This window comes from Culicoides brevitarsis, chromosome 1 (genome assembly GCF_036172545.1).
Source record: "Culicoides brevitarsis isolate CSIRO-B50_1 chromosome 1, AGI_CSIRO_Cbre_v1, whole genome shotgun sequence".
NCBI classification, from domain to species: domain Eukaryota; kingdom Metazoa; phylum Arthropoda; class Insecta; order Diptera; family Ceratopogonidae; genus Culicoides; species Culicoides brevitarsis.
This window is the reverse complement of record NC_087085.1, coordinates 22,060,281-22,085,358: the sequence shown is the minus strand read 5'-3', so window position 1 is coordinate 22,085,358 and position 25,078 is coordinate 22,060,281. Positions and strand designations below refer to the sequence as shown.

The following is a 25,078-nucleotide window of genomic DNA, read 5'->3' as shown; positions in this document are numbered from 1 at the left end:
AGAAACCTAATTTACAACCAGTTAATTTTGCAGAAGCTCTTTTAAAATTATTTTGAGAAGATCCAATTTCGCATGATCAATTTTTTAATTTTATTCAATTTTTTATGTATAATTTAGTTTACGATTGTCAAAACATACCAGTATAGTAATTCAATTTTGCTCAAACTCACTCTATGTGATTTGATAATTCTAAAAATGTAGAAGTTGAATTAAAAATAATAATGAATGTGAGGAAACTTTCAATTCAGGTATACAAAATAATACATATTTTTCATTGGCATTTAAATTTTTCTAGTCACTGCCATATAGTATTGCTTGAATTTAGTTGATGAGGAAACTCTTTTTATATAAAGTCAAAATGCATCGATTTAAGGATTTGAAAAAATAGATCGCTTCTTGCATTGAAATTACATAATAATCAAAGATTAAAAAGAAAAAGTGAATTTTTAACAATTATATCACGTTGAAATTTATATTAAAAATATAACATAATAAATATAACTAACTGTTAAAATTCAAGCGTTATTTGGTGATAAAACATTTTTTTCTACATTTTGGTATCTAACGATCAAACATAACATAAGCTTATATAAATAATTTTCTCCTTAAATGTAGTATTTTTATATTCTTTTTCCTTTTTTGTAAACTTACATTATTTATTTTACGGTTAAAATAATTATTTAATACTGTCATTTTTATACTAAAAGTTTTCATTCAAGTCAAATTACGATCGCTATAACATAATTAATGAACATTCAATTGTTCAATCTTTTTTATATGATCATAGGTACAATTTCTTAACCAATTTCTATTTAATACTATTTTTAGTATCTTCATTGCATTTTTAATGTAAAAACAGCTAATCTATATTTTAACGTTTCTTTTGCAATCACAACCCTATTTATGAAATATACAATGTATATATTGATGTACGTTACATATTTTACCTTTTTTATAATATGTACTTATTTTTGGTAATTTCGTTATATTTTTTTTTATCTTAAGGTTCTGTAAATATATGTAACTGCCTTTAAAATTCAGCTAGATGTATTGCTAGATTGTTCTGTGAACAAAGGCTTTGTGTTAATAATTTTTAAATTAAATTGACTCACAACTCTAGATTATTATTTTCATTATTCATCACTATTTTTCTTTTGTTTAATTTTATAGCATTTTGATCCGTACTTTCTTTCTGTGTATTTTTATGCCCTATGATTGTCCTTAAAATTACCATTAATTTATGCACAATTACTTCTGGGTTAATCAATAGTTTATAGTTAGTATCATATATATTTATATATCTGTATTGTGTTCTGGAGACCCACTTTTTTGCATGATCATCTCGTTACTCAAGTAAAAGTAGGCCTTTGACCTCGTGTGCTAGACAGAGGTTTCAACATCTTGTCAACAAACATCCTTGGTCATTGTTTCGATATACATAGGTGGCACAACGTGACCCGGTGGCGGCATAGACGAATGTGGCCCTAAATGGTGATGATGATGATGATGGGGCGGCGGTAATGGAGGTAAATTTGCCGGATACCTCACTCCACCTGCACTTAGATGTCTTTGAAGGTATTTCTTTTCGTTATTTTTTCGTCGTAAACAAGCTCCTAATCCTACCGCTAGAGATAACAATAATGTGACACTTGCCGCCGCGATTGCGACATGCAACAATGACACGGGATACTTGTAGAGAGAACATTCTGCGGGACTCTCGTCTGATCCATTGGGACAGTGTTGAATACCGTCACACCACAAGTCCGCTGGAATACATGCCTGTATTTCGGGACATTTGTAGGGACAATCTCCCATTGGATACACCTCCATCCACGAGAATTTGTACTGGAAAGGTTCGACATTGGGGGTCTTTGGCAATCTGATTTCCATTACAAGACTTCTAACAGTGTCTAAGGACGACAATTGCATGGCATTATCCCAACCATCTGAATACGCAACGGCTTCGGGCCCTGCCGGACACAAATCACGCGAATCCTCGGGATTGCCTGGCGAATATACAGTTATTCTGTAATCGGACAAACACGGTGGGACCGAATGTAGAATAGTAGGCATCCAGAATCCATTTAGTTTCAGAACCAGAAAGCTGTCTGCTGACACCACTGGCTCAATCAGATATGGTTGTATGAGAGGCATGCATGGTTGCTCATGAATTATTCCCTCGCCATCGCCAAAGCGACTTCCCTTGAGACGTCTATCCTCCCAGTCTGTTTCACAACCATCATTCGCGAATTCATAACGTCCCTCAAAGTAGAAATCTCGAAAATCTTGATCGACACCCATCTCTGATGCACTAAACTTTACTTCGACAATTCGCGAAGCTAACGGCGACAGTGTTATAGCTCCCGTCACATCTGAACATAAACAATCTCGTTGAAGTGGTCCAATGTCTAGCCATGGCACCTCACTAATTCTCAAATCTGCCTTGGGTCCTGTCAAATGATTACAATGAAATCGTCCCGTACGATAATCTTGAATGCTCGAACAGGGTCTGGCACCAAAACGACCTCGAGTAATTGTCAATCTAAAAAAAAAATAGCAAAATTGATATTTAAAAAAAACAATTGAAAAAAGAAGAAAAAAACCTTATTGATTCTGTAGGTGCTGCTTCAAATCTAATGGTGCAGGAAATATTTGGTGAGCCTCCCCTTCCATACATAAAGACATTCGATGGTGATCTGAAGATACCTCTCATGGATGAACTTGAACGATAAACTCTGTCACACGATTTTGTGTGAACTTGAACTAATGCAGCCGGTTCAGGAGCATGAGGTTCCTAAAAAAATATATATTTATTGGATAAATATTTCAAAACAAAAAATATCGTCAAAAAATTACCTTAAATCTATCGAGTGGTGCACCACCTAGCGAATTATCGACAAATTCATATCGCAACTTGAATGATGACCCAGGTCCGTATATTTTTGCGTTTCCTGATGATCCTGGCCGATATTCTAGTGTTAAATCAGGACCAGTTGACAAGTAGCTCTCTGTGATAAATTTATTATATTATCGCCATTCAGTACTTCCTAATTTATTGCTCTAATAAAAATCGTAAATTTACCTTGTGTAGAGCACGGTCTACTGCCTTTCGTTACTAATGATCTGGAACATAAACGGGGAACTTCCTCTCTACATATTTGCTCAATTAAGCTTGCGTTCCGCACTCCTGTGAAAAAAAGTACAAAATTAGATCAAACTTGCGAGAGTAATTGAAATATATATAATAACGATAATTTAAATAATAATGAGCCAATTTTTCTCCACGTACCGACTGATTGCTTATTGGGGGACCATCTTCCGTCCCAAATACGCAACTGCGTGTCGCAATCTGACTGGCTATCAAAGCCTGAAGGATCCAGTGATGAATGATATTTAATAAAGGAAATCCAAACCGTCCTAATTTTTGTTTAAAAAAGAAAAAAGGCAGGTAATTATCACAAAATGACTCACATAAATAAAATTTTCTTACTCATGACGTCGTCCTTGGAAGTAATAGACACACATACTGTGTTGCGGCAAGGTATGAGCGGGACTTTCAATCTCCCCCGTTTGACTTTCGAATGCACTCAGAATGAATTCACAACGTCCAGGTGGATTGCGTACGTACGAATGGGAGTTGGAATTGACGAACAACACCTGCATGCGCGTGTGAAAAAGCGTAAATTTTATTTATGGCGGGTGATTAGTACACATTAACGTCCGTTTATGTTCGTTGTTGTAAATTTTTTTTTATTACGTGGCAAGAAGTTTTGTCAGTAATAATGATGGAATTTTATATTTATTTTTGTTTTTTTTTTTTTTTGGTGCGTTATCAGATACTTACATCAACTTCCAACTCAAAGCCCGGCAACGACGATAATGGCGTGGGATGGAATGGAGTATCATATTTTGAAGTATGAAACTCTACAACCATATCAGGTCCGCTGGATACGATGTCTTGCAATGCGTCACCACCGCAAATGCGAGCCAGCTCCGGTGCTTCGGATGTTTTTCCGTCTTTGATGGAGATATAATCGTGCGACGTGTCACATTGATCCCATGTTCTAAACAATTATTGTCACGAAAAACGGAAAAGTGTGAATGAATATGTAAAAATCCTCTGTTTTATTTCTCACCTTAGCTTCCTACTCGATTGTTCAATTGGCGCGCCCTGTTCTTTGATATGTAACTTGAATCCATGTGGCTGACGTAATACAATCATAGCATGCAAACCATTTGCCACTTGTTGGTTATGTTTAATGAAGTATTTGCATGTTAGATTTCTCGGATAAAGTCCTGGATAATTGGGTGACCTGATACGACATTTTCTGTAACAAGTGCAAAAAGCAAACAATCCTTCATTTTGTAATCAAGAAAATGCAAATGTTTCGACAATACAAAGAATAGGTATAAATGTTCTTTGTTGATTTTACATGTTCATTGAAGCTTTTAAAATTAATTGATAAAACATGTTACAGTGAGACAATAAAGCTCAACTTTTTGAAAAATCACTTTTGAATCTTGTAATTTAATAAAACTCACCTTCTGTCACAATCATACAACTTTCGACTGCAATATGTATTTTCAATTAAATCACCTGTCCAAACCCCAATCTCATTTCTTCGTCGTTGAATGGTAACATGTAAAAATAAGAAGAAAAAAAAGAAAAGTTTTTCAATTAAAATAATAAATTTTCATACACTTCATTGGATAGACGGAAACTATATAACAAAACTGAAAATAAACGTGCCTTGTACGCTCTTAATTGAAATATCAGTGCAAAATAATTTTCTGAACAGATTTTTCACTTTTTTCATGCTATTTATATACACGGCACCACAGATTTTTCATTTTCCCATTCACATACCTTAATGATGCCTCTTTTTCTGTTAAAAACTTGTATTTGATATAAAACTCAAAATTATTCCCAATTGTTTGCTGATAAACTCTAACTATGTCCAACAACAGATTTATCGAGTACGTTTCACTATAGTACATGGAATATCCCGAGGCTTGTCCGCACCATTTGCCACTGGTATTTGGTAAGCCCTGCTCCTCAATTATCATCCAACCATCGACACAAGGATGATCCGATTGTAGCATAAAGCGTCCAACATTGAATTTAATAAAATTTATCTGCAAATTGAACAGAATTACGATACGAGTGTAATTAAAAAGTTTAAATTAAAAAAAAGTACATCGACACTCACTTGTATGAGGTCACCACCCAAATTTCCACCAAGTGCAGTGAAATTTATATTACAAACAAATGGAAGCTTAACGTGTTTGGCTTTTAGCTCAAGTTCGTACGTTTTCCCCGTTTCACCGTACAACGTTCGATTGCAAGCTATTGGATATTCGCAGAAAAAAATGATAATTAGCTTCATCTCATATGGTTCGTTATATTCAAAAATAATAAAAATACTTACGAGAACATCCATCTGGTTCATCACTTTTGTCAATACAGTCATAATGTCCGTTACAGTACTTGGAAGCTGATATACAAGTTCCGTTATTACACGCAAATTCATAAATTTTGCATGATGATGCGAGCTCCGTACCATTCTCGGTTGATAATAAAGGCAAAATGTTTGCATGATTGTTGGAAATTAGCGCGAGTGGCAGCGCTAATAAAAACACCCATCCATCCATCCGAAATCCTGTAATGACACAGAATACAAAACAGTAAGTAATATGATTAGCAAAATTAATGTGGAATGCGCATATGAAAATGTGTCCTCGTGCTACGCAATTTTTAATAGCTTAATTTATTATATTTGACTTTAACATGATTTCTACCGCCAATTAGGCATCGCGGTTGGGCACCATCCGTTAATAATTACAGGATATTTTGTGTCTAACACGCTTTTTCGCTCTAAAAATTTAATTTTATCTGATTTTTTCCATGTCATACCACAAACCTACTGAAAATTGTCTTTGAAGGCGGAAGAAGAAAATCCATTAAGAGCAACGATAAGTTAGTTTGAGTAAGTTAACTGCATCTGATGTCCCAGAAAGTGCACTTTAAAAATTTTCAATTTAGAATCTTGCACAAATTCAACAAATAACCGAGCATTTTGTGCAGAAAAAAATACAAGATATAGATAAACTGAAGGGTTGGCAATATATTTATTTATAGAGAAGGAGAGAGAGTGAAAAAGATTGTGCTAAAAGACATAAATATCTCGAGTTATAAATAGACAATAAAAAAGATAAGTGTTAATGATAATGTGTTTCGTCTTTGCACTCAAAGCCCTACCGGAAGCAGCCATTAAGCATTTCGCCCGACAATACAATAAACCTCATTATTATATTTATGCCTAATTTATGTGCTTTTTAACAACTACCCAAACATTCTATTTATTTATTTATTTTATTATCTGTTCCACAAATGAACAAACAAATATATATATATTCGAAACTCTCAAGAGAACAAATATTGATTTTGTTTATTTATTGTACGACAAAAAGTACATCGACTACTGCCTGAATATTGCTTTGTCTCCGCACTGACATGTCACTTTCATCATTGTCATAAAGCATATCATTCAAGAGTCGTCGTTCAAAAAGTGTAAAAGTGCTGCAATTTTTTTACGTTCCTGATAAATGTGTCATGGTGTGACACATAACACAATGTTTCGTGAAAAATGTTTATCAATGTGCGACTTTATGATTCCTCAATGATGCGAAACAAACATTCCACCACTTTGCCGTTCTCACAAAACATTTTATCACACATGATGTGGGGTCCATGTTTGTTATGTTTTTTCCGAATGGTTGTTTACAAACCGAGATAAAAAATAAAATAAAATCAAGGGTATGAATGGACTATTTGTCTAAAGGCCATTTTGTTATAATTAGTGTTAAATTAGCAGCATCAATATTTCATTATTATAATACTTCCTGTGAAACTCGATGACATCCCTAAATATCAAAATTTGTGTCTCAGATAAAAGGATCAAAATTACAACAAACACTTAATCCTAAACAAACTGTTATGGAAAATAATAATCAACATGATCATAACTGCAACGCACGTACTATTCGATAAAGTGAATCTACGACTCCATTGAAAATTCTCCGCCACATCTAACTAAATAGCTAACTGGTATTATGAACCTGGAGTGTATTGTAAAGCTATATATTATTATGATAATATAATAAAACAAACAATAGGCTTGCAAAGTGACACAATTTCGGGGTATTTCAAATTCATCATGTGTGTGCTACAGAAGCATAGAATTTTATACAATGACGAAAAAAAAAAATAAAATAAAATATTAGACAGAGAGATATGCTGTGCAAATTATTATGGGTAAAGGAAATATTAAAAGGAAGTTTTGGCGTGTCAACAAATGAAGGGTAAGACATTTTTCGTTTATTTTTTTTTTATCAAAGGCAAATCAGCTAATCAATGGGGATAAACGTAATCTACAGCCCCTTTTTCAAAATTAAATTATTTACTTTGTAATGAACGACGAGGATAGTAATGGAATTACGTTTATTTTTCCGAGAGTTAATGAAGATGGTACACGTTTTAATACTTTAAATAATTAAAATTAAATGATACTAAAGACTAATTACTTGATAAATTTACATTTTAATATTTTGAGTTGCGTGTCTTTGAACCAACATTTAGGTTCCCCATGTACTAAATCCGCACATGTTATTTAGAAGAGAATGCAAATAACACAGGCTTTAGAAATTGTACAGGTGTTTTACCGTTTCTAAATTCTGCCTAGCTAGGTAGATGTAAATTTTTACGATTTTCTCTATACAAAAAAAAATAAACATTGTTTTAAGCATATTATCATCATGCCACGTTCCCAGCTTAATGTGCATAATGCGTTGTCAAATAACCCTCGTGTACGTTACCTACGTTCGAGAAAAGGTTCATTTATAATAAGATTCGTGGTGGAATAAAATAGCAAGGATCTTGAAAGGAATGGTCAGACTCATTGAATAATTTAAAAGGTTTTATTTCGTTCAGGTAGAATTTCTTCTTCTTCTCGTTCAGCTTCTTTTGGCAAAAAATGTTAAGAGAAACTTTATTTCTTATTTATGAATTTTTATGTCAGTGATAATTGAATGGCAATGATTCCGATGTATTTAGCAGCTTTTTAATGGATTGAATATTGATTTGCCAAATAAAAGTCATATGAAATATCTGACGAGTCCAGAAGCGAAAGACTAGCACATTTTTGCGCTTTTTTTTTTATCCTAAACAAGCATGTATCTGAATAAAAATGGTTCGTTAAAAAACTCTTTTGTTTGCATTTTCAACTTCCTTTTCGTTTGTTTACTTTAAAAGTTTCTACAGAACAAAGTTGTTGAATAAATATTTAACGTTCAGATCAATGTCTAACTTTTTTTTTTGCAAAGACGTTACTAAAGCAGCATCAATCCGATTGACTCTTTCTCCATCATTATCCGTTACATTTTATCGCAGGACAAGCAAATTTTCGACAAGTAGATTATGATGACTTGTTAAAAATTATTATCGAGCCTCTGACGAGAGAAAAATTGTGAAATGTTTGTTAATAAGTTTCACGATAAATATATATACATGAGTATTTAGCATCGTGTTTATGATAAATAAATGCTGACAAACATTGCTCAACTGTTTGAAAAATAGAATATTAAATAAATGGGTAAATGTTGAACTGACAGCGTGACGAACAGCTGCCGCGCTGCCATATATAATGTACATGAGTGTATGTGTGTGAAAGACGAAATTTTAAAGTAGAATTTCTGAAAAGTGACAAGCAAATAATTTTACATCATTTTTTAAAGCTCTGTGAGCTTACTTTCTATTTCTAGCTACGAAACAAAAAAAGAGAATAATGACTTTCGTCACTTCTTGAAACTCTTACACACCATCCTCGGGTCAATCATTTCACTGTAACAACAATAATAACAATAAGAAGAAGAAGAAGTAAAAGAGAAATACTACTTGAAAACCTGTCTTTCGTAGTGTATTTCTTAAAAGTGATGGTGTTGAACATAAAAAAGGCAGAAACACACATACAGTCATACAAATGCAGAAGAGAGTTGATCTCGTTGAACGTTGTGTACGAAGACAAAGTGATAGTTTTACAATACGAAAATCAAACTGAAATCAGTCATTTACCAGAGAAAAGTAAAGAGAAGATGAATAATACAATAAAAAGAGCAACTTAAAACTAGTTTCACAATTGTTTGTTTGCAAAACAGGGATGTACCTCTCGAAGTTTACCTGGATGATTTTTTTACAACAATTTTTCAACGTTAGGGTGTTTCAAACTTCGTGTTTTAACAATTTTGGTCCATTATTTTTATCAAAAATTTATATAATTTTTTATATGTATAGGCTTTGAAATACTTTTTCTTAATCATTGACTGACTTTTTTGACCATTTTTCATTAAACTAAGTTTAATTTAGTTATTTTTATAATAAAAATATTCACATTTTAAGTTATTTTTAAAGAAAATTGAGCAAAATATTGAAAAAAAAAATTTTATTAGTTTTTTTTATAATGTTTTTCGAAGAAAAAAATGAATCAAAATTAAACAATTATCAACATGAAACAGAAAAACATTTTAGAGTACCTTGAATGTAATTCCATATAAAAAATATATTTTTGAGCCCTTTTTACCTGGCACGCGGGACTGCCTTCAGTACCTGGCTTGCTGGACTTGTATGGATGTAGTGTCATGCACACAGATAAACTTTTTTAACCGTACTGACGCATAAAAAGTGGAATATTATACAAGGTGGGTGCGGTTAGGTTTGCCAACAAACACAACTAAACTCTTGGCCATGTATAATATTTCCACACGAATTCAACTGCGAGAGAGATGATGCATGTTGTACTGAAATGCCGTACGTTCACAGTACACAAAATCAACATTTAAAAATCTACAACGCTTATATGGTTAAGTAGAATGAGCAAGTAAAGTAAAAAAGTACAGTCAAAGCGAACGTTATATTTTGTAGTGACTGTAGTCGTGTCAAAAGCTTCGAGTTATTAAAAAGCAAAAACTAAGCGTGTTGCTTAAGATTTATACACAATTTAATTTTATTTAAAAATCGAATGTCCAGTAAACCGTAAAACATACTTCAGATTAAAATAGAATTTCGTCCAATTTCTGTGCAACAGTTGTGATACTTTTATATTAAAAATATTGAAAGCCGATAAATATTAGAATCGAAGAAAAAATTAGATAACGCATGTGAAGTGGTTGTAAAATACACATATATAAAAAAAAACAGAAGTGCGTTTAATAGATATTGCATGTGAAAGAGAAATCTACAGGTGTCACTCCTATTTATGTATAAGTAATGTAGGTCTCTTAAAATATACCGACACATAATAAATAATAAAAATTTATACCGAAAAAAAATAAAGGAAATCTTACATCCAGCATCCGAAGCAATCTTACTTTTTTTGAAAGAAATATTTGTACAAAAAAAATTGAGATAAATGTGATCCAAAGGTTACATCGCATTAGTACATCCGTTTAACAATTTGATATAATAAAATATTTATCATCAAATATAACGACTTAAAGAGATACTTTTATATATACAACAAAATATATATTTTACTGATATTTTCGAGCAAAACAGAAAAAAGCGCCAAGCCTAAATAATGGCGGATAAAAGAAAACTTGTACTTAGCATCTATTTGCTACCTTTATGTATAGGTAAGTGTTACATTTCTGCCCATTACATATAGTAATATCAACGGTTGGTCACTTAGGGGATATTATTCACATATAATATAAAGCTTTTTGTATTCCATGTACGATGCAGAATGTACGTTAGGCACCTCATTATATTATGCTCGCTAATAAAAAACGCAAATTTTGCTCTGGCGTACCTACAACGCAACATAAGCTAATGTTGCTTTTAAACTTTCTACTTAATGCCAACATCAACTGCTGGGCGACACCGAGTGAAAAGTAAATGTTGAAAAAAAAATGTTGATTTCGGTGTGTTAAGCCCAAATAAATGTGCATGCACTCGCATGACAGTTACACCTATCTTAATATTTAGAACACGGCAACTGATGACATCATTGCACGATTATATTTTTCATCAACATTACGACTATTATTATTATTAATTCCACCGCTGTTGTAGCAAATTTACAATAAAGTACAACTTTACGCACAACATATTATGTTGTGTACACTTTTGAATTTTTATGAGAAAATTTATTAGCAAAACGTAAGAGAATTATATTCAAACACATGTGTAGCACGAAACATATGCAACACGTTTTCTAGTGAATATTATATAAAAAAAACCAGTAACGTTTTTACCTGCATCACGCTATTTGAATATGTATGCTTGTCAGGTAATTGCTTACTTACTTGCTTTAAATTACGAAAAAACGTATTCTAAATAGAATAAAAGTTTGTACAATTTCAATAGAAGCATTGTCGAGTTACTTTCATTCATTCGAAAAAGAAAAAAACAGAAACACTGTTGTTTTAGTGTCATAAAAAATATGTAAAGAACAAAAGGATGCATGAAACAGGTATAAGAAACGTATGTTGGCATTCAATTGTTTCATGCAGTATGCTATAATCCGCACGTTTCCTACATTCAAACTCTGTAAAACATTTAGCTTCAATCTTGAATAACCATGGGAGTTGTAGTTGGATGACCTTCCATTATCTTAAAAAATATGTCAAAAACCTAACAATAATTTTGCAAGCTTTAATCGAGTAGAAATAAAAAACCAGTTGTTTTTTTTTTAGTTAAAATTCTCTGCGTTTTTGTGTTGCTTAATCAAAATTACAAAGTGACTGGTTGTAATGGTGACAACCAAATTACATCTTACAACTACCTTTTTTAGTTAAAAGTAAGGCTGCTTCAATTTTTTTTTAACTTTGTGTTACATTTTTTTTTAAATGAGGGGTAAAATATTTTTGAAAAATTCTTATTTTATATAAAATGATTAAATATAAACAATTTTTGACCGTTAGATTTTTTATTGTTTGTAATTCATAACACTTTATATTTTCATAGTTAAAAAAAATTAAAGCGGAAATTTTTTGTTCAAAAATAATATTATATTAATAATCATTACAACAAAATTAAAAATAATTTTTATTAACATATTTTTAAAAAAATTATGAAAAAATCCCCAAAAAAGTAATTTTTCAATTTTTATGATCCGTTGGAATTTGTACTTATTAAAAACTTTTAAAGGCCTTAGTTTTAAACACACGTGGCTAATTCATCTCAAATGAATGTTGCCTTACATACTCCAACTTTATGTAACTAATCTGCGTTTATGTTTATCAAACATACATTTTCATTTATTTATTTGCTTAGATAAGAGAAACAAACCTACGTTCATTCAAGTATCTCTTAAACTTAATTGTTTGATTTATCACAAATATTTGTACGAAATAATATTTCTAAATATATAAACTTGAATTTTTATAGACGTTTGAAGATGCATTTCTAAGCCATTTAAATGTCTTTGAAATACAAATGTCGAGAGATTATTCAAGTCAATTCCCATCAGTGTTTCCATAATAACTCTAATCAGCTAATTTATCTATTCTATTTCGTACAAATCAACGCACTAGAATCAAACAGCATTCCTCTACTCTCCAAATATACCTACATTACATATATATAATTTATAACGTGAGTAATAATTTGGTGTGTTTGTAGTCACACACTATAAAGCAGTGTAAAATTAAAAAAAAAAGTTACGTTGGCTAGCAATGTGAATGAACTATGAAAGGGTCAAGAAAAAAGCATCAAGTTCGGATGTTGAACTTCAAAATAAAATTAATGAATATTCTTTTCTTCTTTTTTTTTATGTGGTTTCATCATAACAAGTTTATTACTACCTAGTATTTAATATTTTTCAAATTTAAATTTTAAACTGACATGTTGTTAGGTGTTTGAATTTATCTGTATCATAATCGTTTAAACATGTAGATTAGATTTTTTTTTAAAAATATTAAAGGGAAAAAATCTCACCAATGATATCTTAACTACATTTTCATAAGAATTTATTATTTTGCCACAAATAAAAAAGATTATCAACGTATTCTTTAAAAATAAAAAAAAAACCTTCGAAACTGTTAAAAGATAAGAAGCTTCAAAGTTTGGAGAATTTAAGGCACTTTAAAAAAAATCCAAATATTGAAGCTTCTGTAACGGATTTTACACGATTTTGGAAGCCAAGTGCGGACTGGAAGAATACAAATCATTTAAAAAGAATTCTGTGGCAGAAAAAAATACATTCCTAAAAAAGTTTGCAGTTGAACGATGATTTAATAAAATACATGACTCAACTCAAAATACAATTACAGGATAACTATTTCTTACTTGTAAGAATATTGCTCATAACAAGTTATTTGAAATTTTTGTGGTAATGAAATTTTCTTTTGACTCATCACTCTTTGAAACATCTACTTGTATTCGTAGTCAAAATGCTTTTTCAATAAGTTATACTTGAAATGTCTTGATAAATTATTGTTTCAGCTTCTCTGAACACAAAGAAAACAAATCAATACATACTTTGAAATATTAGTTTTTAAAACAACGAAAAATAGAAGGGAAAGAGAAAACATTTTAAGAAACAAACTTAAACTTATCATACTGTTGCTACTTTAAATATAACTATCTACACATTTATTTTCATTTATGTAGTATGGTAGTATATAAATATACATAAAGTAGTCATGCATTCAGTGTTTTATATGCTGCGCTACCTTTTTTTATGTACAATATATTTTACAATAGCTTTTTTTCTAAATATAATGTCCAGTTAAAGAATAATAGAAGTGAATATTTTGTATGGAGATATTTTTTCTGTGATTATTTTTAATATTATTATAACAACAATTGTCGTATTTCTGGTTAGTTGCACGTTGTGGCTCTAAAATGACTGCGTTCTGCACAACCACGAATATTTACACAATACAACTACCGACACACAACAAGTTACGTTGCGTTTTTTGTTTGTTGCTGCTTTTTTCAACAAACTTTTATTTATATATTAAAACAAGATCTCTGTGTTTATAGAGATGCCTAAATATTAAATGAATATAGTGTGAAACAAATAGAATTAAACTTTTCAAACAAAATAATAATAATAATAATAATCGTTATTATTGCACACTACACGGTCAGTAAATGTATTTGTTGGTCCATTTTGTCCGTATGAACGACGATCAGAGCTTTGTACCTTTTACAATTAAACTCAAAATACACATACCTGCACAATTATTGAGGTTAAAGACTAAATGTTATTATATACACAAAATATGTACAAGTCCATTTAAACTTGTATTTAATGTAGAAATATGTTTGTTTCATCTATCTATTTATTTGGGTACAGTTAAAAGATAGATGAAATACCTGCGGCTACAGACTTGAAATATAACCTGTAGTAACCATACACTGTGCAAAATTTTATCTATTGCTTTGCTTTTTGCCTTGAAAAATTAATTTATTTTCTTGGTAAAATTTTAAGTCATTACGAAATTGCAAAATCAATTTAATTCACATGAATCATTGATGATTTATAGCATTTTATATATAAATATTTATACCCTTTTACAGTACCTATATGTATGATGCCTTTAATCGTACGCAAACGAAATCTCTAAACAAATTCAGAGTATATCGTATTCGAAAATGTCTTTGAGTAGATAATTTAATCGAGCACTTGTTTGTGTATTTTATTTTTCGTCTCATCCGAATGGAAAGAGTTTGCGTTTCTTTTTTTTCAAACGTGGAGGCGTTCATTCCAAATAGTTTACCTGACACTAATGTTTATGGGCAAATATAAACAAGCTCGAATTTCCGGCAACAAGTGTATTGTTATAAATAAAACACATTATTCCACCAAATAAATTTAAAGCTGACAGACATATACCGTTGTTCATGATAACTTTATACGCGAAGAAGCACAAAAGTGACAACTGAGTTTCGTCAAAAAATATCATTATTAATATGAAATGAATCAAAAGCTACGTGCTAAAAGCTTATCGTCATGTTTTTGGGGCGAATAAAGAAGCCGTTTGTGTCTCACCATGCGATAAACATTAACACAAGTGTGCTGAATATGACAAAAATTTTGTTTACACTATTAAACTACATGAATTATTCAAAGCAGGATTAGAATGGCAAAACTTTTACGAGCAACACTTTGACTCGGAGGAGAATGCTAACTTCAATTTCATTATATTACGCAAAATTTTTGACACAGAATTGCTTTATAGCATAATAACTTTATTATGACTTCTTGCGCTTCTTGTGCTAAAAAGATGAAAGAAAAGTTAAAGTTTAAGAGGAGTGCCTTAGACTTTTTATATTCAACCGGAGTACTTGTGATCCATGTGATGAATTTGTATCAAGGTCTTTTTGTTTTGTAAAAGCCAAGTGGAAACAAGTGTTTGTTAACCATCTGCATTTTATTTTTTTCATGATGAAACGCTAACGTTTTTTCCATTGATCTGTTTACACGAACTCAAACTTTATTTTGAATACATAAACAATTGTGCAAAAAATTCGAAGGAATAAAAATGTTTACATTTAATCATCACGATTCTGCATTATGTTGCTAAAATAACACACTGAAAAAACACGCAAAAGTATTAGCTTACCAGAAAACGGATCAGAAGGAAATATCATGTACTCGAGTAAGGCGAATTGAACGTTAGAAAAAAAAACGAACAGAATTAAAACGGAATGTATTGTAATGGCAAAAATCAACGATACAAAGAAGAGCATTATCTTATCCAAATCTACAAATTTCGCAAAGTAAAGCGTGATAATCTGCCAAGATTTGAATAGCACGTACACTTTGATTCATTTTACGAATACACATTCCTAATAAGTGTCATCATCATACATACATTGTATAAAACTAAAATGATTTGTCAAGCAAAAAAAAAAAACTGCTGACTACAGTAACGGTCGAAAAGTGTCTCTTTAAAATTCTAGACATGTCCGTCCCATATCAATAAACTCATTTCAGTATATTTTATTACTTTCGTATAAACTTTCCTCATACCTTAAAATATGTACGAATGACAGACACCAGAAACGGCGTGAATGATGAAAGGCGGTCGGTCTAGATAACTAAAAAAAAGTTTCGTATTACAGTTTCAAAAAAGTCTAACCTAATCATTTTATATTCTATCGTTACAACAGTAAATATATTATATTTGATTAAATAAATTGTTTATAGCTTCTCTCTATTGTCAGGCAATTTCAACCGTTATTAATGTGTTAAATAAAAAAATATCGATAACTTTCTCCAGTACATGTTAAATAAAATTACAATTTGCACAAAAAATGCAGCAAAATCCTGCTTTGTACATTGCTGTGATAATTGTATTAAAACTCTTGTACAATTTAACAAAAAATATCTGGTTTTCTCGATAGTAATAATTGAATTATAAAGTAAAAATATTAATCATGACAAAAAAAGATATAAATTGAAAGAGAAATTGTCTGCTTTTTACACTTAATGAAAATAATTCGTTTGTCAATTACACTTTTTATAATGAATTTATATAAGATAGTTATTTATCACAATCATAATTTATTCAAAATGTTTAATTTTTGGTGGTTCCACTTACAAAATTATTACAGGTTACAAAATAAACAACTTGAGCTTATCGATCATAAAATATTTCAATCAGTTTTTGGTACATTGCAGAGAGTCAATAACCAGAACTAAAACCATTAAAGGTTAAAAAGGTATTCCACAATATTTACAGTGGTTAAAATGCAATGAAAGTTCAAAAATTTGTAACCGTAAATTTTTTTTTATTATAAAAAAGACATGACTATGACTCATGGTCTGGAAAAAATATTTACTTTGATAAATAAATATAAAAACAAAACAAGTTTTTTTTATGTATGATAAATTTTTGTATATAAATATGCGTTAAAATTAGCGAGTGTATTTTTAATTTCGAATTTCATTGATCTTTCATGAGATAATTTTTTTTTCATTTATTTGATTCATCGTTGATTAATTTAATTATAATATTTTTACAGGATTAGTTTTTGCTCAAAGCCAAGTCATCGTAGAACCAACAGTAGCCACAGTTCGGGACGGACAAAATGTCACCTTACTGTGTCGAGGCAGAAATCCTTTACTTTATTGCCGTTTCGAATTCCCTGGCATGGAGTCCGCTATTCGTGTATCCGAGCGAGGCGGAAACAATTACGTCTATTACGGCAACGGATTTCAATCGGGAGACTGCGGCTTGCAATTGTACAGAACAGATCTTCGCAACAACGGAAAAGTCAAATGTTTCTTGGGCTATGCTGAAGAAGAAGATACTGGTTTAATTGATTTGGTAGTTGGAGGTAAGAACAATTTTACAAAAACGAAAATTAGCATGTATTAATTGATAAAAAAATTTTGAATTTTAGTCGAACCAGCACCACCACATTTCGAGAGCTTCAACAGTCAACCGATAACCAAAGGAAACAAATTCGAAGATCGTTGCATCGTCGAGAATGGACGTCCAGGCGCGAATATTTCATTCTACTTGGATAACGAGGAGATCGTTAATGGCGTTTCGAATCCAGAAGAGTACAATCAAAACGGAGTTGTTAACGTTGTTCGTCGAATTGCATTCACGATTGAAGACTTCCATAATGGCAAAACATTGACATGTCGTTCCGAGCATTTCGCATATCCCGGTGGCATGAAAGAAGTATCGGCCCATTTACGAGTAAATTGTAAGAGACTTGTTTCATATATAATGCATGTACCCTTCTATCGACTACTAACAAATTTTGCTTGTGTTACGAATGAGTGTTCTGAGATATAAATGATTCAATTACGATCTTAACCTATAAAACACATATAATAATTTAGGTTTTTCTTCCAATTTCGTTCAATCCATCTTGTTTCAATCGAGCAATCGAGTACGAACATTCTCAGAATATTTATAGCACACAAGCAGTGTAGTGGAGCAAACAAATAATTCACAAGCAATATTTTAACGAATCATTGATTACAGATGCTCCAGTTCCTGAGCCAGTCAAAACTATATACGGACTTCAGCTAGAACGAACGGCATTCGTTACCGTAACAATTCAATCAAATCCACAACCAAACACACACTGGAGCATTGACAATAAAGTTCATATGAGCGAGGGCGAGTCGAAGGAACGCTACGAAGCGCAGGCACCGAGAGAAGTTGTAAGTTGTAATGGCATTTATTTATTTTCTTTAAGCTAAGCAATTCCTTCCTTTTCTTTTATTTTCTTTGGCAAAATTAGGGAGAAGGCAAATGGAACGTTACCTTGGTAATTGACAAACTCACGTTGGAGGATACGACCAAGTCGTACAAGCTGATTGCTGATAATGCGCTAGGCCGCCAAGAGTACATGATTAAAATCAGCCCCAGTGACGCGCCCGTTGGTACGTAAAACGTGTTCTATAAATCATGCATGACATCAGAATTTATCAAATGAATAGTCTATTATTATTTATTGTTTTATTCAATAACGGGAATCTAAAATCTACATATGCTCTTACATCGATACACTTATTAAATAATAGACTTTTCAAAGACATACTGATAACAATGCTAATATAATGAGTAACGATATCATGCATGCTGATCATATTAAATTGTAATTTTCTTCAATTCAAATTACTCATTCAAAAATTGTGTCATTTCCACAGCTGACCTTGACATGGGTGCCATCATTGGAATTGCTGTTGCCTGTATCTTGGTAATTGTGGTTCTCGGATTGCTGATTGCTGCCCGAGCAACAGGACGATGGTGCTTTGCAGGTAACTTAGATTATATTTACTAATCTAATCAAGCATTGTGATAACACGAACAACTATTTATGTTACGCTTTGTCAATTCAGTTCATTCAAATAGAACAAACAAAACAAATAATAATATAATGCTTAAGTAACGAAACGATGATTCATGTCATTTAGTTTAGAAAATTTGCTCATCAAAAAGCTCTTGTAAATATTATAGGGAACTCATTTAGAATTGTTAGAAGAAAAAACGATGACAAACGCCTGCAATTACAAAGTAACTCGTAGATTTATACAAGTAAAAATATACAATTTGCTCTAACACAATTAAAATCACGTTCATATGTATTATACATATATTATATATTTATAACATATATCCACTATAAAAAAAAACAACTAATCGATATAGGTAATCTTAGTATTTCATCATTGTAAAAAATGACCATTAGCCAATTTACATATTTTCATGTCTATAAAAGTAAATTAAAGTGTGTTGATTCATTCATTAAGTTAATTATCGCGATATTACATACATACAAGAATCTCGAAAAAAATTGATTCAGCGATTCAATTCATGCATATTTTGTCAGAGCGTGAATCAACTCGACTAGTATGTAAAATATTTTCATAGAGTAAATAGAGTTCTCGTTAATTTATACATGATGATGATATAAGACGTTGAATAATATATGAATCAACTAAAATAAATTAACAGACGTAGGTTGACTAATCCATTTCATCTGAAAATGAAATTTTTCAGATAATTATGAAAAAGCAGAATTTTCAAAATGAAAAAAAAAACCATCGAAACAATAAAAAAATCCTAAATATGTTATTTGTATGTAATTGCAGGCGCTTCTCATAATACCGATATTGGGCCAGATTCAGAAGCACAAATATCCCCAAACGATGAGGTAGATGAGAAAACACACGAGCACTACCAACCCGAAGATACGCATGAGGACAAAAAAGAAAATGGCAAACATGAAAATGGAAAAGATCTCAAAACGAATACGTCGGTCTGAATATTGAAACGAAAATGAAAAAATGAAGACATAACCCCTTTTTTTAGAACTATTTGAAAATATGATAAAATTGTATTATTAAAAGACAAAAAGAAAATAGTACGATTACTATTTTATTAACTTTTAGAGAAAGAAACGCCATTATAATGCAGAAACTAAATTTAAAACAAATTAATAAAGTTAAGAAAATATATCAACTATGCACACTCGATGCTTTTAATCCTGCTGAACGCAAACAACGATGACTCTACAACTGTTCAGCCAGTGATAAACTTAGCAACTTTATATTTTTCACAAATTAAATTTTACCATTTTATATAATAATATAATATATTGTGTAGCAGAGAAAACGAAAAATAAATATTATGTAAGTTGAAAATGTGTTGAAGTGAGACTCATAAAATTATACAGAACACAAACTATTTAAATGCATTGTTTTGCTTCCTAATTAAACAAGAAAAAACAAACCAAACAACAATATATCAAACACATAAATTCGTAGTTTACAACAAATTTCGTTGTTATCCGAACAATAAAAAAAACAATAATAATCTCTTTATGTAATATGCATATTGAAATACATATATTTCTACGAAAATTAAACAAACAAGCATCACAATCCCAAAAATTAAGAAAAAACTTTTAATGATTTATCAAAACCGAAAATGTTGGTTGTACTTTAAATGTTAAGAATGTTTTACGAAAACCCCATAGATAATCTCATATATTATTCTGCTTTAACTTTTTTTTAATTATATTTTCAAAGATAAAACTCTAAGTCTCATTTAAAAACTACTTATTAGTAAGACAAAATCTCAATGACGTCCATGAATTTATAAAATTCTCATATTACTTTTAGATATAAAAAAAATATTGTCTATGCGCTAAAAAACGAATCTCATCCTTTTAAATGCTCGAAACGGTAAAAAACTACCCACGCTCATTGTTTTAAGCACATACGGTTTTTATTGCTTCTTTTATACGTATTAAATATCTCATTGTTAAATTTAATACTTGAACTCCATGCTAAATACGAACATTTAAATGCATTCTTTTAATGCATTTTTATTACTCTTTTGCAACAAAAAAAGTTATACATAGTAGAATTTCGCTCATACAACAGGTCTCAAGATAAATGTAATAAAATTCGCATTTACTTTTTTTTTATTTTTTTATTCTTTTGTATTACACCATGAATCAAACAATCGAAACTGCCCATTTTAAATGCATTTAAATGTTTAATAATATAAAAAAGAGGACTGTAATTTGTGACACAAACGAATGAAATGAAACAATTAGATCCACTTTACTTACATAGTAAAACAAAAGAAAAAAGCAAATAGACAAATCAAAGAGAAAGAAAAAAATATAAGGTTATATTATACAAAAAGTACATACGAAACAATTGATAGAGTTTTTATATCAACTAGGTTTTTTTAAATTAAAATTTTATGTAAAAAAATGAAAAGGAATAAATAAATGACCGTCATATATATTTTAGTAGCTAAAATAAATAAAAACATAAAATTAATATAATAAAAATAGAATAGATGTAAATTTTTGGCACTTATTTCTTAAAAAATAGATTTTGTATCGTTAAAATTGTAGTTATATAGTTATGGACAAATTTACGTGAAAAATGTCTGGATTGACAAATATTTTATTAAATATAGTAATTAGTTATGATATAAAATGATAATAAATTAAATGAATAAACTAGAGTTACTAAAATATGCACAAACAAAGACAAATATTTATGTTTGAAATAACTTGAAAAAACAAAAACCGGCTTTTTCCTGTCATTTGAAAATATCTACTGGTGTGTACTAACATAAGAGATGTGTGTGTATTATGTGTTTTTATCATCAACATTGTCTCTCTTTGTTTTAATCCACCTCGTTTTATTCTTTACAGAAAATTCAAATGCCGCCTCAAGTAATATAAAGTAAGTATAAATACATACAATCAAGTGTGTGTATCAGGCACATCCCTTAACAACTAAAAAAAATTCAATATATTTCGTAAAAATATACCGTCTGAATGATACTATAAGATATCACATGTGTACATAGATTATTATTGCTATGCAAACAATTAATAGGGTCCTTTTTCATAACTTCTCCTTTACCGTATTAATTTTTTGATGTTTTCTTTCTTTTTTTGCTTCTCTCTGTCTACTTTTGCTTTTGGGATAGAAATTAGGGTTAATTAATGTGAGTTACACATATTTGTTTTCCTGATTGAATCTACTTATCAAAAACAATAAATACCTAGATAAATGAAATAACGTCTAAAGTAAATACCCCAAGGCTCCAAGATTTATCAGAAATATTTAAGGATGTAAGAAAAAAAATGTTATTAAATTTTTTGCTTTGATACATCCGTATCACTTGAACAAGGAAAAATATTTTTAATGATAGACTCTTGTAAATGTCCAACTTTCAGATCATTCCTTTTATGACAAAACTTTTACTACATTCACTCATTTTTTAAAAATCATCCCCATTCATACACTCAATCACGTAGATACTAATTCAGATTTTAATTTTCTTTTATATATATATAACTTGTACATACACTCCTTTCCCGTCTGCTACAAAACGCATGTACATACAAAAACTTTGCTTGGTGGTGTATGATTAAAAGTGGTAGAGAAGGTGTTGACGAAGCAATGTTGCCAGAATTATTGCCACGCCGTCACTCGTCTACTTGGGATGAGAATAATGCTCCGCACGATGGTACTAGCATATCTGATTCCGGTAATAATGACGAAAGGAAGCCCAAATTAAGTTATATTCAGAAAGAGAAAAAGTCCAACAAACGTTCTAGGCCATTGACAAAAGAAAAGTGAATCTCATTATTTGTGTGTATAAGCTACGATAAGAAAATCGGATTTTAAATTAGCTTTTCTTTTTACGACGACATATATCCATGTAAAAATATTCTCTCTGTGTTCGTAACAACAGTGTTTAATCTGTTTTAATGATGCTTTGCTTTTGCCATCAAAGCAGCACACAAAAAAAATGTTGATATTCATTAACGTACACGCACAGCAGATGGCTTCTGCCGCTCTCTATTTAATAAAATTTGTATATTCGCGTACAAAATAAATTGGTACTTATGATGTGAACAGCAGTATATTTATAACTACTACCATTATTATTATACTTATAACATAATTGTATACATAATTTTTAAAGCTTAATGATGATTTTATTACTCTGCATTATTTTTGCACCTAACAAAAGGTTTACTTACTTTTTTATTATTTATACAAATAATAATTGTACGGAACTCATTGTTTCAGTTTTCGCCGAAATACGGTGTGGAGCGTTTTATAATTCTAGGTTTGGATTTATAACCCATTTTGTAGTTAGTGCATTTTCACAGCTCAATGCAGCGCTTCTAACAATTTTTTGCACCACCCCACCTACAAATGTTCACTTTAATTTGAACCGTGTCTCTACAATTTTGCAATACAAGCTTTTATTAAATAATAATACATTTCGCTGTACCTACTAAATTATATACATTTTTAATTCTTGCCATATATATTTGTACAGTAAAAAAAAAGATGATGATAATAATAATAATAATAACATTAATTGCAAAATTTTAATTGCATTTTTATTTGCACCCTTTTTGATTTACTTTGCATTTACATACGAATTTAATTAACAACCGTGAAACAACCATTCAATGCAAAACCGTACCTCGTTCGCCACGTACCCAGTGATGAAGAAAATGGTGGTCTCAAAACGATCGGGCAACACATCCAGCCGTTCAAGCAACGGTTGCTCGGCATGGTTGCTCGTGCCCGGGGAATGAGAAAGCAATGTGACGGAAATGACGATGGCGTGCAGCACAGAGAAGAAAATGACGAGGAAAACGAAAAGATGTCAACAGAAACGGCGATTTTGGAAGATGATACCGCAGCACTTGGCACGAAACACAAGACAGAGCAAAAGGTAATATGACCCATAATTTGTACTAATTTAATACTGTTTTGTATGTAGTACAACATTTAATGTGGATATAAGTTTATTTAATCAAGTGTGTGTTTTCGTGAGGGTTTGCATAAAACATAAAGTTTGTGTAATGTCGAGTCAAAACCCTAAATAAACACCATTTTTACTTAATAGTGTTAATCCATATGCCTATTCTATTCACATTTACCGTGAAAAATTTTCCATGTATACATAATTTGTAATTTGTAGGATCCCAATCAATTAATTTATGCAGAGCTGGATATCAAAACCCAACCTGTTGTGCAAACCAATAGACCAAGTGGAAAAAAGTTAATTGAAAATCCAGACAAAACGGAATACGCAGAAATTTTGTATGTTTCTCCTCAAACATCCGCAGCAAAAGACGGCAGCGAATCGGAAAATAAATCTAAGGAAATTGAAATTAAGTGATATTTTCCATAGATAGGTTCTACTTTTCTTTTTCTTTTTAAATTTTAGAAATATAACGCAACTTTATTATTAAATTTATCCATTTTGTCGTACATCCGCTTGTACTTTAAATTAGATTTTTTCCTCAAATTGTCTATTATCGAAAAGCGTTTTGTACAACTAAACTAGAATATCTTAAGAGAGATTATACAAAATTATAATTAATATATTCTACATGTATTTATTATGCATTTTAATATGAATTGAAAAACTTTTTTAAAAAATCATAAGAGGTGCTAGTTTTAGTATAGCTTAAAATTAAATGTACCAGAGCAGGTTTTGCAGATATCATAAAAAATATAAAATCTACTTAGGATAAATTATAAGATTTACATAATTATCTTCATACCTAAATATATTTAAAAAAAAAGAACGTATATGTAAGTTCACATGCATTTAAAACACGAAATGGCCATTTTACACACTTTTCAATATAAATTATAACAAAAAATGACAAATTTAATGTTTAAATAAAATTTAAATTAAATGCAATTCTCTCAGTGTTTTTTGGTTCTTACGTGGTTCCTCTGCGGTTAAGTCATATCTTTCAGTTTTGTGGTGTCTGTAACATGCAATGTCCCATGTGTATGAAAATTAACGCGATTGTGTTTAAACTTTTCTAGTTAAATGGTATGTATTGTACAAATATGATGTGGGAACACATGTAAGTATTGTATATTAGAAGTAACTGATAAACTTTTCCTACATTCACGGTAAATATTTAATGTCTTATATAATAAGATTTTGTATTAAAGTCTTACTTAGGTGAGAACGAAGTACTATAAAAAATTTCTCTCATGCATTTCATGATGATTTTGGGAGA

General features: G+C 30.6%; 2 protein-coding genes across 5 annotated transcripts in view; one reads left to right on the top strand and one right to left on the bottom strand.

The window, feature by feature from the left end:
• Window positions 1-1,202: 1,202 nt before the first annotated feature.
• The window catches only part of LOC134827674 (uncharacterized), a 31,783-nt gene continuing 7,907 nt past the window's right edge, over window positions 1,203-25,078 (bottom strand). The window contains exons 3-14 of the mRNA XM_063840435.1: window positions 5,430-5,660; window positions 5,211-5,347; window positions 4,868-5,136; window positions 4,543-4,620; window positions 4,137-4,328; window positions 3,845-4,064; window positions 3,491-3,657; window positions 3,290-3,417; window positions 3,083-3,187; window positions 2,857-3,008; window positions 2,604-2,794; window positions 1,203-2,542 (exon numbers count right to left, since the gene is read on the bottom strand). Of these exons, the coding sequence (XP_063696505.1) occupies window positions 1,405-2,542; window positions 2,604-2,794; window positions 2,857-3,008; window positions 3,083-3,187; window positions 3,290-3,417; window positions 3,491-3,657; window positions 3,845-4,064; window positions 4,137-4,328; window positions 4,543-4,620; window positions 4,868-5,136; window positions 5,211-5,347; window positions 5,430-5,652 (3,000 nt within the window). The 5' untranslated portion in view covers window positions 5,653-5,660 and the 3' untranslated portion in view covers window positions 1,203-1,404. The remainder of the gene's footprint in view (window positions 2,543-2,603; window positions 2,795-2,856; window positions 3,009-3,082; window positions 3,188-3,289; window positions 3,418-3,490; window positions 3,658-3,844; window positions 4,065-4,136; window positions 4,329-4,542; window positions 4,621-4,867; window positions 5,137-5,210; window positions 5,348-5,429; window positions 5,661-25,078) is intronic.
• Window positions 10,000-24,397, top strand: LOC134836748 (fasciclin-3). 4 transcript variants are annotated; one of them, XM_063851953.1, is made up of 10 exons: window positions 10,000-10,318; window positions 10,389-10,686; window positions 17,033-17,347; window positions 17,414-17,725; window positions 18,010-18,191; window positions 18,272-18,413; window positions 18,681-18,791; window positions 21,713-21,743; window positions 23,532-23,766; window positions 24,016-24,397. In XM_063851953.1, the coding sequence occupies exons 2-10, from the start codon at window positions 10,632-10,634 to the stop codon at window positions 24,214-24,216; spliced, it is 1,584 nt and encodes a 527-aa protein (XP_063708023.1). In that variant the 5' UTR covers window positions 10,000-10,318; window positions 10,389-10,631; the 3' UTR covers window positions 24,217-24,397. The 4 variants fall into 4 exon arrangements, with proteins under 4 accessions (XP_063708023.1, XP_063708022.1, XP_063708024.1 ...); XM_063851952.1 differs by having other exon boundaries at window positions 10,000-10,686; XM_063851954.1 differs by lacking the exons at window positions 23,532-23,766; window positions 24,016-24,397 and adding an exon at window positions 22,445-23,494 and having other exon boundaries at window positions 10,000-10,686.

Excerpts from the sequence above, each read along its gene's own strand:
- LOC134836748 (XM_063851953.1), top strand. The coding sequence starts at position 10,632 with ATGGCGGATAAAAGAAAACTTGTACTTAGCATCTATTTGCTACCTTTA. Across the intron at positions 18,792-21,712 it reads AGGACGATGGTGCTTTGCAG|AAAATTCAAATGCCGCCTCA; the intron begins GTAACTTAGATT and ends TATTCTTTACAG. Across the intron at positions 23,767-24,015 it reads AACACAAGACAGAGCAAAAG|GATCCCAATCAATTAATTTA; the intron begins GTAATATGACCC and ends TGTAATTTGTAG.